Source organism: Hyposmocoma kahamanoa, unplaced genomic scaffold, assembly GCF_003589595.1.
Source record: "Hyposmocoma kahamanoa isolate Upper Pololo Valley unplaced genomic scaffold, ASM358959v1 90449, whole genome shotgun sequence".
Classification (NCBI taxonomy): Eukaryota; Metazoa; Arthropoda; class Insecta; order Lepidoptera; family Cosmopterigidae; genus Hyposmocoma; species Hyposmocoma kahamanoa.
This window is the reverse complement of record NW_020654627.1, coordinates 1-14,922: the sequence shown is the minus strand read 5'-3', so window position 1 is coordinate 14,922 and position 14,922 is coordinate 1. Positions and strand designations below refer to the sequence as shown.

Genomic DNA, 14,922 nt, shown 5'->3' with positions numbered 1-14,922 from the left:
TGATAAAAGCATTTTTGATGTATGGTTGCATGGCGCTTTATTAATGCCAAAAGTATGATTTTTGTATTAGAAATATAATAATTGTATTTAAGGTACATACCGCAAGTTCAACTTCGTTTTTAACACATTTAATCAAAGCCACTGGAGATATTGTCGATATTATAGTAGTATGTCCTTTCTGTAACATAAAAAACAAACAAATTAGATTAAGCATTACATTTCTCTCAAATTTAAATAAATAAACAAAACAGTGAATCAAAAAAAAAGAGGACGACTATCCGTCGAACAGTGTTAAACAGCCCATTCACTATCCGCATGGCAGTCAACCCTGCAGGCAGGAGATTGCTCACACAAGTCACACACTATCCTGCGTATGACCCACGTATGAAGTCTTGCAGGACGCATTGCAGGATGGCTAGCACGCTGCGACTACATTCATAGTTTTGCATCGCACGCGGTGAACGGCAAAACGGACTGCAATGCAGGATAATGGATGCCCCCTTTAAGGTGAACGACCTTCCAGCTCAGTGTTGCAATTTAACCCACTATTTCTGCTAAATATTTGCATAGACATAAAACAAGTACTGCAGCTCCCGCCTGTACACATCGCTCTGGGCGTAGGGTTGCCATATTATTAATTTTAATTGTACCTACAGTTTGCAAAACATAATTTTTTAAAAAAGGCGTTCACACACACGTTAGGCCATAATCTCACCTGATGTTAAATGACGATGTTACCGACGATGGGACGCGTTTGACTAAAAAATGCCTATTCACTCTAGCGTTGAATAACCCCAAATTGTACTTTTCGGGAAACACAGTTAATGTATTCCATTCCTTTTCCTTTGCTTTTCCTTTTGTTGTGGTATACCAACGACATAAGGATGGAGTATTCCGGACCTTCTAGTCGACCGAAGGAGAAACGGTGAGGGTGCAACCAAATTGAAAAGTTCCTGCGCACACTCCGCGAAATGTATCCGATAGAAAACCGACAAGCAGGCTACTTTTCAATAGTATTCTCGTGTATATTGAAATAAACTTTGTTAAATGCAGTAGGTCTTTACGTATTGATATACGTATACCAGAATCGCGTATAGGTATCTTGATAATGTAGTATGAATATGAAATAGAAATGAACAATTCCGATTTTGAGGCAGTCTTGTTTTTTTTACTCTTTATCTATTTAGGGGTTTTGATCGTTATTGAACTTGTCAGCCCCATTAGAAAAACGGTATATCAAGAAAACATTTAATAAAATCCAGATAGACAAATCAAAATACTACCTAACCAAACATGTATCAACAAAATCTCCGCGACACTACATGTTGGGTCCGACCGACAAAACAGTTTGAAACCACCCAACAATAAATGTACGGAAACCAGCTTATGCAAATAACCGATAACTGATAGGTTCCGTCCGAATACACTCCATGAGCAAATGATGTACATCCTCAGGAATCCCAAACACTTTAAAGGAACGTGTCCGGATCAAAGCCTATGCACGCAGATACTCTTATTGAAACAATCATAAACACGTCTACTATTTCATGTCATTTTTTAACCTCCAGCGGACTCTTCAAATCTATAATAAATGGCGCGTGGGACCCGCACAATTGGACAAGGGGCCAAGAGACGAAGCAGAGAGGGGTGCTGCGTAGTGTACGTAAACGGCTATGCTAAAGCGTTGTAACGACGCAACGCACCGGCAACGCCCGTGTAGCATCGCTCTTAAATGGCAACTCTGAGCCGGAAATACGGAATATTAATACTTTCATAAGTTAGTATTATAAATATAGACTATCAATATCGATAGAAACCTAATTTTGGATTCCGTAATGCTGAATTTTGAAATAAAGATGTTTTCTTATTACTTACGCCTTCAGCTGCTAAGAAAATAGCATGACTGCCGGTATCAGCTAGCCATATCGTACTTCTTTCTGGAAGCGCATTCTGTAAATGAATGGTTTTAAATCTAAAACAATGTATGATAGAAATCTCCCATTAAAAATACATTGTCCCCAAGAATGGAAGTAACTTACATTTTGTTATTTCAAAAGTTATTCGTATACATCGAGTATATAATCAGAAATAGAGACGAAATAAGGGCCATCCATCCCTGGCAACTCATCAGGGAAATGGACCTTATATCCCTTTTAAATATCAAATCTCGTTTGCGCTGAAATCACAAATTAGAAAGCTGAAATAGTACAGCGCCAACAACTGACCTGTGTGTACGTCTCCGTCTATTCTAAAAATATTCTGTATTTATTGTAATAAAGATAATATCTCTAACAATGGGGGATGTTCCATTCGGTGGTGTGGGAAAAACAGCAAAACATCTAATTACAAAACAAACGGAATCACATTTCATCGGTAATTAAACATTAAGTTATATAATTTTTCAATTTTCGTCTATTATAGCAAAGTTCAAGTCAAACTGGTCGTTTTGAAGTGAAACAATTGATGACAGCCGTCAATTGTTTTGAATTCGGGCTGGCCATCGCGCAGTTGTCACAGTAATGATTTGGCAGAATAGTTTTCAATGCAATTAAATCACATTTCGTCTCTATTTCTAGTTATATATACTCGATGTTCAAATATGAATTTGGCATTTACCGAGCCATTACCACTGGCTTAATGTAAGCGGTAGAAAACAAATTTTATAGTAGAACGTTTTTTCAAATAAGTATTTCTACATATGAATGTGATAATCTCAGTACAGAGTACTAAAAAAACCGACCTCAAAAGTACGTGGAATTACGTCTATTTGCTAAGTTTTATTGAAATATCCCCTAGTTCGCCACTATATAGGACTTGACACTGGAGATAATAAAAATCGGTTCTCAGTACTCAAAGAATATTGAGAGAGAAACGCCTTGAATTGGGGAAATAGCAAAATCAACCATTAAAATAATTGCTCCTTAAGAAAATTTAGGTGCTATTTATGGAAATGAATCTTCATGCGTGAACAGCCACACTTCGAGGTGGATGATTTTCTTCAAAATGAAATGGGACCACTATGGAAGTACCCTCTTTCCAACAAAAAAAAATCATGAAAATCGGGTCACAAATACCGGAGTTATCGCGTAACATACATACAAAAAAAGAAAAAAAAAGAAAGAAAAAAAAGAACATCAGTCGAATTGAGAACCTCCTCCTTTTTTGAAGTCGGTTAAAAATAAATAGAATTTTAATACAATAATGAATTTCGTAATCGGTTGTGTAACATCGAATTTTTTTTAACAATGCATGTTAAGCCCTTTTTGGCGCTTATAATATATCCCCATGTAAGTTGTTGTAAGTCAAATATATTTTTTGCTTTTTAACTTGAATATATCGCTATTTAAGTTCTATATTTAAAAGTAAAGAAATTACTTAGTGTCATGTTTACTTAACTTGTACCTGTACATAAAAAGGATATAATATTTAATTATTAATAATAACGAACACACTCAACATAATGAAGACCAATTGCGGGAAGTTAAAAAAACTCGCACGGCTAGACGATATTGACACCCGCTTCATTCCCTTCGAGACCATGGACGTTGCAATACGCCCGAAATGTCGAGGTAATTAAATAATATATTTTATATATATGATTCAGTCCCAAACTAAAAAACAATGTGTGAAAAGTTTAACGTTTAAAAAAACTTTAACGTTTAAATCAAAATGACGATGACATACTTTTCGGTACTTACCGACATTTTGGTCAAATAATCAAATATTTCCCTGTAAGGCCTGACTTCAAGCTGAACGCCCTGGTCTAGCAGGAACTGTGATATCTTCGAATACAACTGACCTGAACCCCAGAATAGAATCACTTTATTCGTCGCAGCCTGGAAGAATAGTAAAACCACACAAATTTCTTTATTGTTAGCACCACATACATAGAGATTACAGGACAAAAATTAAACACATTAGCAGGGTAACTATTGGCGCCGGGCGGCGTCGTGGTGAATGTTCACTGATCCCACGGCGCCGACTCAACCGGCGAGAGGGAAACCCGGGGGGGTTTTAGTGGGGTAGGCCCTCCAGTCTGGAGGGAGAGTCCCCACATAACCCCTGAGTCTCCCTGGGCTCAGGGGTATCCATAAAGATTTCCCCCCCGTCAAAAAAAAAAAAAAAAAAAAAAAGGGTAACTATTGGCGGTCTTCTTCCAGGCAACCATAGAGCGGAGGGAAACTAAACGTGATTAAAAGCGAGGGCGCTAGATTTAAACATTTATTTACACAGACATGTGGAAATTATTAACTACACATTACAGTTATAAATATACATACATATATATTAAAAATATATAATATAATAACGTAGAATTACATAATATATTCCTACATATATAATACATATAATACTTGTTTTAAAAGAAGGAGAAGCAGCCTATATAATACTATAATACGTGGGGAGCACTATAACTTTCCGGAATGAATAAAAAAAATACTGTAAATGGTCAGAAATAAATTTATTGTTGCTCAAAATATTCTCCGTTAGCGTTAATGCACTGTTTCATACGAATGAACTAATTTTGAAAACATTTATGCCACTCCTCCGTGGCAATCTGTGAAACATATTTTTCATAAGGAAGATCTACAGCTTTAAACTAAATTGAATAATAATAATAATAACAACGGACTAATTAAAGATCCTCACAAGTAAAAATATAATAAGGACAAATTCCCCAATTTATTATATAAAGCATAAAAAAAAGCTAAAACCATAGAAGTTGTAAGCTTCACTAAGAGTCAAAGAAGTGCTCACTTGTAATCTCATTGCCGAAATCACACTCGTATTAAACAGATCCAGATCAAAAGCATTACATAAAATCATTGACTTACAATATAAAATGTTAAAATTATTGCTTGCACGCCATATAAATTCATTTTCAACACATTTGCTCGTAACGGGCTTCTTATTGTATCGCTTTTAGGCTCATAAACCTAGCTATTGAACACGCGTTTGTAATTATATTACAAAACGTGTGTGTAATAAGTATAGGCTTAACCGGATTAAGATGTATCTCACAACAAGGCCTATGTATTAAAACTATGCATTCTTAAATTATCCGGGTTATGTCTTTGAAATTAACTTGGTCTATTAAAAAAACAGCTCTAACCTACATATTATAAGATTCAAATTACAATGACAGTAATCCCAAACAAACAGGGTCACAGTTTTTTTTTTATTTCTGTTTAATACGGTTGTGTAGTCTTACCTTACAAATAATATTTTTATTAATAAATTTATATTTCTTATTTGATGTGATAAATATAGAAAAACATACACAATATACACCTATAAAACTTTAATTGAATAAAATTACTTATTTTGGATAATATTTTACACGAATTTGAGTGAAATAAGGACATATTTATATTATTTCGCATTGGCTGTTTAGGAATTTCACCTAAGTCTCATTATTGCCGAAGCACCTGCGCGCGCATATCCGCGCCGCGGCGCCAGGCGCAGAAAAAATAACTCTGCGCGCCAATTTCCATTGATACGTTCGAAACATTTATATACGCTGTGTGTTAGATAATTACCTAGGTGTTTAAAATGTCCTGCTCAAGCACGGAAGAAAACATTTTGATGGATTTAACACCGCCCGAAATCCTCACAGAGGCACAAAACGCAAGTGACAGTTTATTACCTTCGAAATCCAGAGAAAAATACATGGCTGCATATGAAACTTTTAATTAATGCCAAATAAAGCTATTTTTCATTTCCATTTTACTCAAGTTTGTTTCATTTTCCTCGCAAATGTGTTGAAAAACGTCGTATGAAACACGTGTGCTTTGATCATTACACTCTCGGCTTTCTTATCGCGCTCGCCTGCGGCTCGCGCGAGTAATAACGCCTCGTGTGTAATGACCAACTTAGCACACTTGTATCATAATGTACTATTTTCCTACATTTGGTTACGGAGGAGGTAGAACCAATAGTGAACTTAAATATAAAGTCAGAACTAAAATGTCACTTAATTTCAATAATAAATTGAAAGTAGTGCCGTCTATACAATTGATTGCAAACTAAAAAATAAAACAGAATACCATTGAGAAACTTTCGATTTGTTATATTTTCAACAACAGTTAAACGTTACCAAGTTTCATAATTGTAAATTAATTTTAATTTCAACGTCCTTAAAATGTTGCATTTCTTTTCCAAATTTTATACTTCTTATTTAGTATGACACCTCACATTTTCGAGATTCAATACTTATTTTTTATTTTATTCAAGTGTCGCCATCTACAATTTTAAGTGCGTACTAAAATTAATTTGTATGATTTGATACCCTATGGAAAACCTTACTTAATCGCAAGTTCTCCAAAAGTAGATAGATATAACTACACTTTATTGCTCGCATACAAGAACAAGAACAGTACATAAACAACTTAAAGCTAATGTGGGCAAAGGCAGGCCGCCTAAGAGCAATCTCTTCCAGACAACCTTTGAGAGGGAGATGCAGTGTGCCAATGTATACAAATGGATTGTATAAATAAAGAATAAAAAACTTACATTATCAAATAACAAAAACTATAAATTATACCTACATAAATATATGTATATAAATATATACATATAATAACACCTAAAAAACTTATATAAGGGTTAACAGTCCCCTTCTTGGATATGTTCAGGAGGGAATTGTCAAGACCTTGAAATGTATAATTTAATCTTTTATAAATTAATTAGATTGGACATTTAAATTTTCGTATGCCTCTGTCTGTACATCCTATCATTGGTACGACCTTTGACGACCAATAAAAAAATTGATTGAATAAATAAAAAAAACTACGTTTCGAACTTACCGCATCAACTCTTAATATCAAATACGAGAAGAACACTGGATTGTACGGAATGTCACTGCCCCGAAGGTTTAGAGTGTCTGTGAAGTAATAGTATATTTTTATTGAGGGACGAGCAAATATCTACTGGAGGTGGTTAGACACCCCAGCTTTAGCGAGGATGTCTATTACTGTTACTCGAAGTGAAAACTATACTTTCCACTTCGATTGCGATAGCAAAAATATATTTCAATCGCTTTTGCTTTAAAACAAAATTAAGGTACGCGTCCACAGATCCGCAGCGCATGCATCGGGCGGATCGCATTATACGGATTTTAGTATTCTTTATATAGAAATTCATGCAACTGCGTCCACTGGTCCGCATCGCGCGGACCGCACGCACCGGCCTGTCGGTAATGCTGACGCAGTTGCTCGCAATTTTTCCGATACGCGCGCGCGAAATCATGAACGAAAAGTTATAGATAGCTAGTAGTTGCGTCGACGATCCGATTGCTGCGGATACAGTGGACGCACTGCCACAGACGTACGATGCGTGCGCTGCGCATCTGTAAACGCCTTTACGAACCAAAATTCTGAATTTTTCGTGGTATTTCTTTTTTCCAACTAGACACAGATACAACAAACGCATGAAAGCGGGAAAATAATATGACGCCACTGTCTATGCGGAAAAGGCACGGAACTAAAACCGAGCATCCTGCTGGCTGTTTAAGTTTGCTCATACGAAGTACATTAAAAAATTAGGTTCTTTTTATTGCCAGGATTAAAAGATGAACTTTGTCCCACTACGTAAGGCTTTGCAAGTATAATTTTACGGTTTAGTTTATGCATAGTTATTAATATATTTTTGTATATTTTTAGAAGGCGGGAATAAAGAAATTGCCAAACAATGTATTTTATAATAAATGCAAAACCACAACGCAATTGATTCAGTTGCACCATAGATTAGGTAACGTAAGAACGTTACAAGAGTAAGTACTTTTCATTTTAAGCATGATTGAATGTTTACCTACCTAAAGCATTGGTTATTTTATAGTACACACATTAAAGCTATAAAATACTTAATCAAATAATCAATTAAACAATAATGGCATAAAGTAAAAAATAAAACACAATGTGACAAAAATGTTTAGACAATATTTAAGTGAGAGATACGAAAGATACGAATTGACGTACTGTTAGGCTGCGGGTTCACGAGTCTGCCGATTGCGTTTTTCACTTGCTTCCGTCGGCTGGGTACAAGGCGTCGACATCTGCCTTCCGCGCAAAGGCGTTCACGAGTCTTGCCTTTGTTTGGGGTGTCGACACACTCGAACCGGCTGTTACTCTGTGATTGGTCATTGGTGCTGTCCTCCGCAAACGTGGAAATATCAAGCTTGCTAGATATCAAACTCACGCAACGCAAAAGGTCGGCGCAAGCGAGCGACTCGTGCAACCCTACCTGCGCGTACGCGATTGATCTTTGCGTAGGCGCGATGTGAATCACGCAAGTGAAAGTCTCGTGAACCCGGCACCAAAGCATGAGAAGTGAAAACATAATAATACTAAATGTATCAAACATTTTATTTATGCCAGACAACCACACCAACTGCCCGGTCTATTTATTAAATATCAAGGCAATTGGCATTTTCCTGTACTCTTTATTAAGAAATCATGAAATTTTTTCCGAATTGTCAGACCGTTACTTTCGTAATATGGTTGTTTGGTATCAGCAAGTAATTTAACTTTCAATTTAATATTATTATTATGTTTTTTTTTATTATATTATGCATTTTTGTGTTATCTTTGTTTAATGCTTATTCATCTGCTGTTAATTTAATGGAGATTTATTCATTACGTTTAATAAAATTTACCAATATTGATTTGTATTCTGTACTTATGCAAATAAATAAATAAAGAAGTCCTAGTGTTTTTGATGACGTGCATTAAAGAGACCTATCAATATTTGTGATTCATTATCATAGCATCAAAAAGCTAATTTGGTACAGCCTGTAGAAGCTGGGGTTGTAAAGTTGATATCGGTTATGTTTATAACATTGTCCTATATTTCGCTTCAGATGTTTGTTCGTAGTAGCAGAAAGCAACAAGTTTTCAGTTTGTTCCTAAAAACAATAAAGAACTTGTCGAATATTTAACGTTAACATGTTCTGTCGCAATGAAAATTTATAAAAATTAAAACTGCCCAAATGGCAGAAATCTGCCACGAATGGTTACACCGTTCTCAATCTCAAAGTGACATTCACATTGGCAAGAAGCCTCTTGTCAAAACGTTTCTTTGATTCGCTCTGGACCTTTTGGAGTGAAAAGTGTCGTTTTTATTTTGACTTTCAATTATTTTGTGAAATCTAGTTTAAAGTGGAATAGGATAGTGCTATTGTGCCTTAATCGAAGATTAAAACGCGAAATTATACGAATCTCGAACTAAAATACCCGTATCGGCCCGTTTTAAGGAATCCCGAGTCAATCCAAGCACGCCGCCTCAAATTGCCTATCCTCTATGTGGCGGCCATATTTACAGAAACATATTTAAACTTATTCTGCTAAGCGGAAAACTCGACACTGGCGAAATCTTAAAAAGAAGGAACCGCCATTGAGCAAAACGAAGAAGAAGAAGAAAACGTTTCTTTAATCCTGACTTCTAAAAATATACAAAAACATATTAATAACTACGCATAAACCAAAACGTTAAATTATACTTGCAAAGCTCATGAACGGTACTTTGTTGATTTTGGGTCAGCTTTTACCATCCTTCTTAGATATTTCAATTATCAGACAGTATTCAATGTATTTTATATCAATGTACCTATAACATCGAAACTGTAAAAAATAGACCAAAGTAATAGCCGCATTACTTCTTTTGAGTCGCAAATACTGTTCACAGGTCTTCTCGGGTGAAAAAAGAGTGTAAACCGAACTTACACGCGATATCATCCAAAGCGGTTAGAACTAAAGCGGTGGCGCCGCGCTCTTCAATCTGTAACAACAGCTGTGATATTTTCTCGCCTGCCCTTTTTCCTAAAAACATAAAGTAATTTATATTTATTTGTACATTTTAACTAATTGACACAAAGATCAAACAAGTATAAAGAACAAACTCAATGAAAAATTCCTTCGAAAGACAGAAAAAGACGCGAAACTACAATATGAAATATGGAGGGTCAGTTTTTTAAATATTATTATTATATTATATCATGGCTTGCCATAGTGCATTTACTCAAATATTTTGTATGATAAAAAGATATCCATAATAATATTAGCCTTAGAACTAATTCCACACTCATGGATGGTAAATTATTCTTTTGGAACTGTCATACGTTTTTACAATAAAATTCCGAATCATATTATATTAAAATTATCATTTCCTAAGTTAACTTTTATTAAAAGTATTTTCATTGAAAAGTAATATTACAAAATTGCAGACTACGTGTTAGATAAAGATGTACAGAAAGACAACATGAGCCTAGATTCCACACAAATATGTTTCAAAGTGTATTTATTCCATAGCATTTTAGTTCAATTGAAAAGAGGAATCACTAGAGGTTCTTACTCGTTCTTCTCAGGGAATTCAGCACAATGAAAAAATGATGACTTCAAGTGTGAATTTATTTTACCTATGGAAAAAAAATATTAGCCCCCTTTCGCGTGATCTGGAGCGTATTGTACCGTACCTGTTTGTTAGTTAGTTTTTTAAGCTAACGTTATTTCGCACGCTATTGCTCGTGTTTGTTTTTGTTACAATGGAAAGAGCGCGATAGAGTGTCTGTGTAATGCCCGCTATTCTTTGACTTGGACTTCAAATACTTTGCAGTTTCTTCACGATATTTTCATTCACCGAAAATGCCATGGTAAATTCCGAGAGCAGACAACCGTATACTTACCACTGTACTCAATAGGGTGTGGTATCAGTTGATTTTCAGGCCTGGGAGGCGGTGGGTCATGTATATTGTCACGGGCTAAGTCCACTAAGTTTTCAGACGTAGCATACAGAGTTATGTTCCAGGGTGACAACGTATTCTGTAACAGCAAATATTGATTAAATTATCATCAACAATGGTCGGAAAAGGGTGTTACACCAAATATTAATTTACTGTTTCGAATTCCAGATTTCCGGAAATGGTTTAACGGCATCGTAGGACAAAACTACTGACCTAGGAGGTCGAAGTTGGTTTTTAAAGTAATTTTAATGGTGCCATGTAAAAATGCAGTAGAAAACTAACCTTTTACCACAACAGACATACAAAAGTAACGAGAATGGTCCCCCCTCAAAATCAAATCAATATCTAGTCTATGGCTCCAACATGCTTCCTACGCATCGAGTATATAACCAGATATAGAGACGAAATAAGGGTCGTCCATCCCTGGCAACTCATCAGGGAAATGGACCTTATATCACTTTTAAATATCAACTCTCGTTTGCACTGAAATCACAAATTAGAAAGCTGAAATAGTACAACGCCAACAACTGACCTGTGTGTACGTCTCCATATATTCTGTATTTATTGTAATAAAGATGATATCTCTAACAATGCCGTGCTGTTCTATTCGGTGGTGTGGGAAAAACAGCAAAACATCTAATCACAAAACAAACGGAATCACATTTCACCGGTAATTAAATATATAATTTTGCAATTTTCGTCAATTATAGCAATGCTCCGGTTAAACGGTTTCATTTGAAGTAAAACAATTGACGACATCCGTCCATTGTTTCGAACGTGGGCTCGCCAATCGGAGCGCAGTCACAGTAATGATTTGGCAGAATAGTTTCAAACAAATTAAATGACAATTTCTCTCTATTTCTGTTTATATACTCGATGGTTAAAAACAACAACAGCTGAGGTGCTTTTTCGGCTTAAAGTCTGTTCCTTTTAGGTCACGTTACGACTCGAACATCCGCAATGCTGATACGGACATTGCAATTTATGTAGATTATACGCGGATGCGGATCCTGGTATTCGCAACAACCCTAATCAATAATATCAAAGTAATATTGCCTATAAATAGGTATAGTTATCATCTTAGACGTACCGCTAGACTTGTCCAAGCACTGCGTGTGTAAGTTGTAGGATCTACTCCTACAACCGAACCAGACTTAAGGTTATTTACCAGCCATGTTTGGATTGGAGCATCAGTACCTGTAAAAGTTTATATTGCATGAGAATAATAACAACAAAATTTTTTTTATGATTATTAAAACGAAACGAAAATAGAAACACTAAAAAAATTATTTTCATCCGGCTGTATTCTAACCAGTACCCTCAGGCAATCCGTGTCAAAAAACCCACCGAACCAGCGGACCTCACGAATTTTTTTATGTGTTGTTTTTGTATGTTGCAGATTGTTAAACTACTTACCAGTTGCAACCAGTTGAATATTTGCCACGAAAACTACCATTTTCGCGTGGACAAACTTTGATCAAGTACCCAGTCTCCCACAAACTGGTAATTGCAATACTTTCAATGATTTTAGTTAGTGCTTCTAATAGTGAATAGCATACATGGAATTGGTTTTCATAAAAGCGTACACATTTTACTAGAACGACTATTTTATACAATGAAACAGAATGTAGACACACCAGCGAAATTGAAAATCGGGACATTATTGTTTGCCCATCGTTTTGACTGTACAATTTTAAAGTTTTGGGTAAACATTATAACTGGTCAAATTAAGTAATAATTGTGTATTTTCCAAATTTTAATATTTAAATTTTCTGTCAATATCTCAAAATTCAATGTAATCATACTAACATAGTTCTAAGTTTTTCTTTTGTAACTAACACCATTATCTTATGGGCTATGGCCTGAAATAAATGGTTTATTATTATTACTATTAATATTTTATTAATTGTTATTGTATAATAAATATTCTGAAATTCTTGCCCTAAACTCGTTTTACGTCCAATTAAACTATAAAAAATAAATCATTAATATTTCTTCACTTTACACCAGGATTTTCGGCCAGGACTATATTCACCCAAGAATATTTAAAAGTGTGTGAATATTAAGGACATGTGATGTGTATACAGCCTGCAACATTTGTATATACAATGCATTTTTTACATTTCAGTAAGTTTGTGCTATAAGATATGACTTTGTGGTGACGATATGGTGTTACCATAATTGTACTTATTCTACTAACTAAAATAATAGTGCCTTGCATTCAATAAAAATTTATAAAATCTTATTCATTAATATATACTCCGGGACACACAATTCGAGTCACCTCGCATTTTTGTCGAAAATGGCAAGAATACAAAATTAGTGTTATCATCGAAGAAAATGTTTTCCCCGGTTTTGTAAATCTAAATTCCCAACAAGGACTTATGGAAAAGACGTTTAATATACTAGCTTCAAAATTGCGTAAAAGTTTTTGATCAATTAAACATTGTTTTAAGCTTAGATAGATAGACAGAATCTTTATTCACCACCAAATACATACACAGACACATGATACAGACATTAACTTAGACGTAACACAGTAATACATTCTACTAGTATCTCTCTTGGAAACCATGGCAATGAAAAAGCGGACAGGGACAAAACAGGACAGGGACGCCACTCGTAAAAACCCAAAACAAAACCAATTTAATTTAAATAAAATTCTAACCAATTCAATTCAATCTAATTTAATTACAACCAATTTTTTTATTTATTTTATAGCACTTAATACTGAAAATGCGTGGTTGGTATATTGTGTGTCCGGAAGTGTATATAAAATAAACTTATTGTTTGGTATCTTACCTTGTTTCATAAGTTTCCACAACGTAGTGTTGACCTGCAAGTAGAACTGCGTGTAGTACCTCGCATCGGTCCACAAGAGCGCCTCCTTGGCGGTGACCAAGGCTGTGCCTGATGACCCTGAGAGGCCTGAGATCCATTCACGGCGAGCGTCAGTCGGAGCTATATATTGAGACTGCAAAAATTCGAAAAAGCAGTAATTACTAAAATTCCTTCAATATGATAGGTGTACTTGTAGTGGATAAGGGCTGAATGAATCGGTTCTGTTGCGTGGATCTAGTGACAGGGACACCGGCTTTAATTATTTATTTATTTATTTATTATTGCATTGTCACACTTATTAATAATTTACGTACAGTGGTTTGTAAGTGTACATGTGACACCCTGTAAGGGCACAGCAAAGTAGAGAGGGCACTCACTTATTATTAAATATAATGGTTTACAATCATATGTCATCATAAAGAGGTAACTGCAATCATATTATTTATGATGACTTATTCAATATGGTAAACACCATATTAAATAAATTATCACTTATCATACACAGATAAATTGATTAAAAAGAAGGATGTCGAAGTATTTTTAATTAATTTTACTCATTGAAAAATTCTAGAATGTTATAATAACTTTTATTTATAAGGAAGTCTTTTAAATATTTAGAGAAAATCTTAAATTCTTTAATTTCTTTTATGTGGACTGGTAAGTGATTTTAGGTTCTAGTTACAATAATTTGCGGTCCTGAACAAACTAATTTTAATTTAGAAAATTGTACTTTCAATTGATGCAGGTTTCTATTGTTACGTTTAATTACTGTTTTTGGTGAAAATATAGTAGGATGGTTTCTTCCAATTTTGCACGATTTATTTCAGAATTAGTTTTCTTACAAACGAAATTAAGTCCATTTGAAAAATATATATCATGAGTATACGTGTTCTATTTAGTTGATATTAAAAAAATCATTGGTATATGTAAAGTACTTATTGAATACAACAGTTTTCTTGTAAAATTTCGAAGTACGTTTGTGTTTAAATATTTATTGAATTGATGTTCAATTATTTTTTATGTGAAATTATAGTTTGTTATAATTATTAATACAAAGATTGAACACTCAGAATAAATTCCTTCTATCCGGCCGGATTCGAACCGACGTCTTCTAGCATACCGTGCTATACGCTATACCAAATAGCGTCGTACCTTTGTATTTGGTTTTCAACGACTTTTTAGCCGTAGCGCCATCTATGAGAAATCTATGATATTTCGTCACTCAGTTAGATACCTTTATAGCTACCAGCCCCGGCTAGAGATGTCGCTATTCATTGTAATTAAATTTTTTTTATCAAAATCATTGACTTACAAATAAATGGACGACGGGTCTAATACAAAAACCA

At 34.8% G+C, this 14,922-nt stretch overlaps 1 protein-coding gene across 1 annotated transcript in view; it reads right to left on the bottom strand.

Moving 5' to 3' along the window:
- The window catches only part of LOC113236251 (xaa-Pro aminopeptidase 1-like), a gene marked incomplete at both ends in the record, with an annotated part of 18,553 nt that extends 4,844 nt beyond the window's left edge, over positions 1–13,709 (bottom strand). Inside the window, 8 exons of the mRNA XM_026472257.1 lie at positions 101–178; positions 1,876–1,950; positions 3,699–3,836; positions 6,807–6,883; positions 9,720–9,815; positions 10,679–10,814; positions 11,826–11,932; positions 13,538–13,709. Coding sequence (XP_026328042.1) covers positions 101–178; positions 1,876–1,950; positions 3,699–3,836; positions 6,807–6,883; positions 9,720–9,815; positions 10,679–10,814; positions 11,826–11,932; positions 13,538–13,709 — 879 coding nt within the window. The remainder of the gene's footprint in view (positions 1–100; positions 179–1,875; positions 1,951–3,698; positions 3,837–6,806; positions 6,884–9,719; positions 9,816–10,678; positions 10,815–11,825; positions 11,933–13,537) is intronic.
- Positions 13,710–14,922: the final 1,213 nt, after the last annotated feature.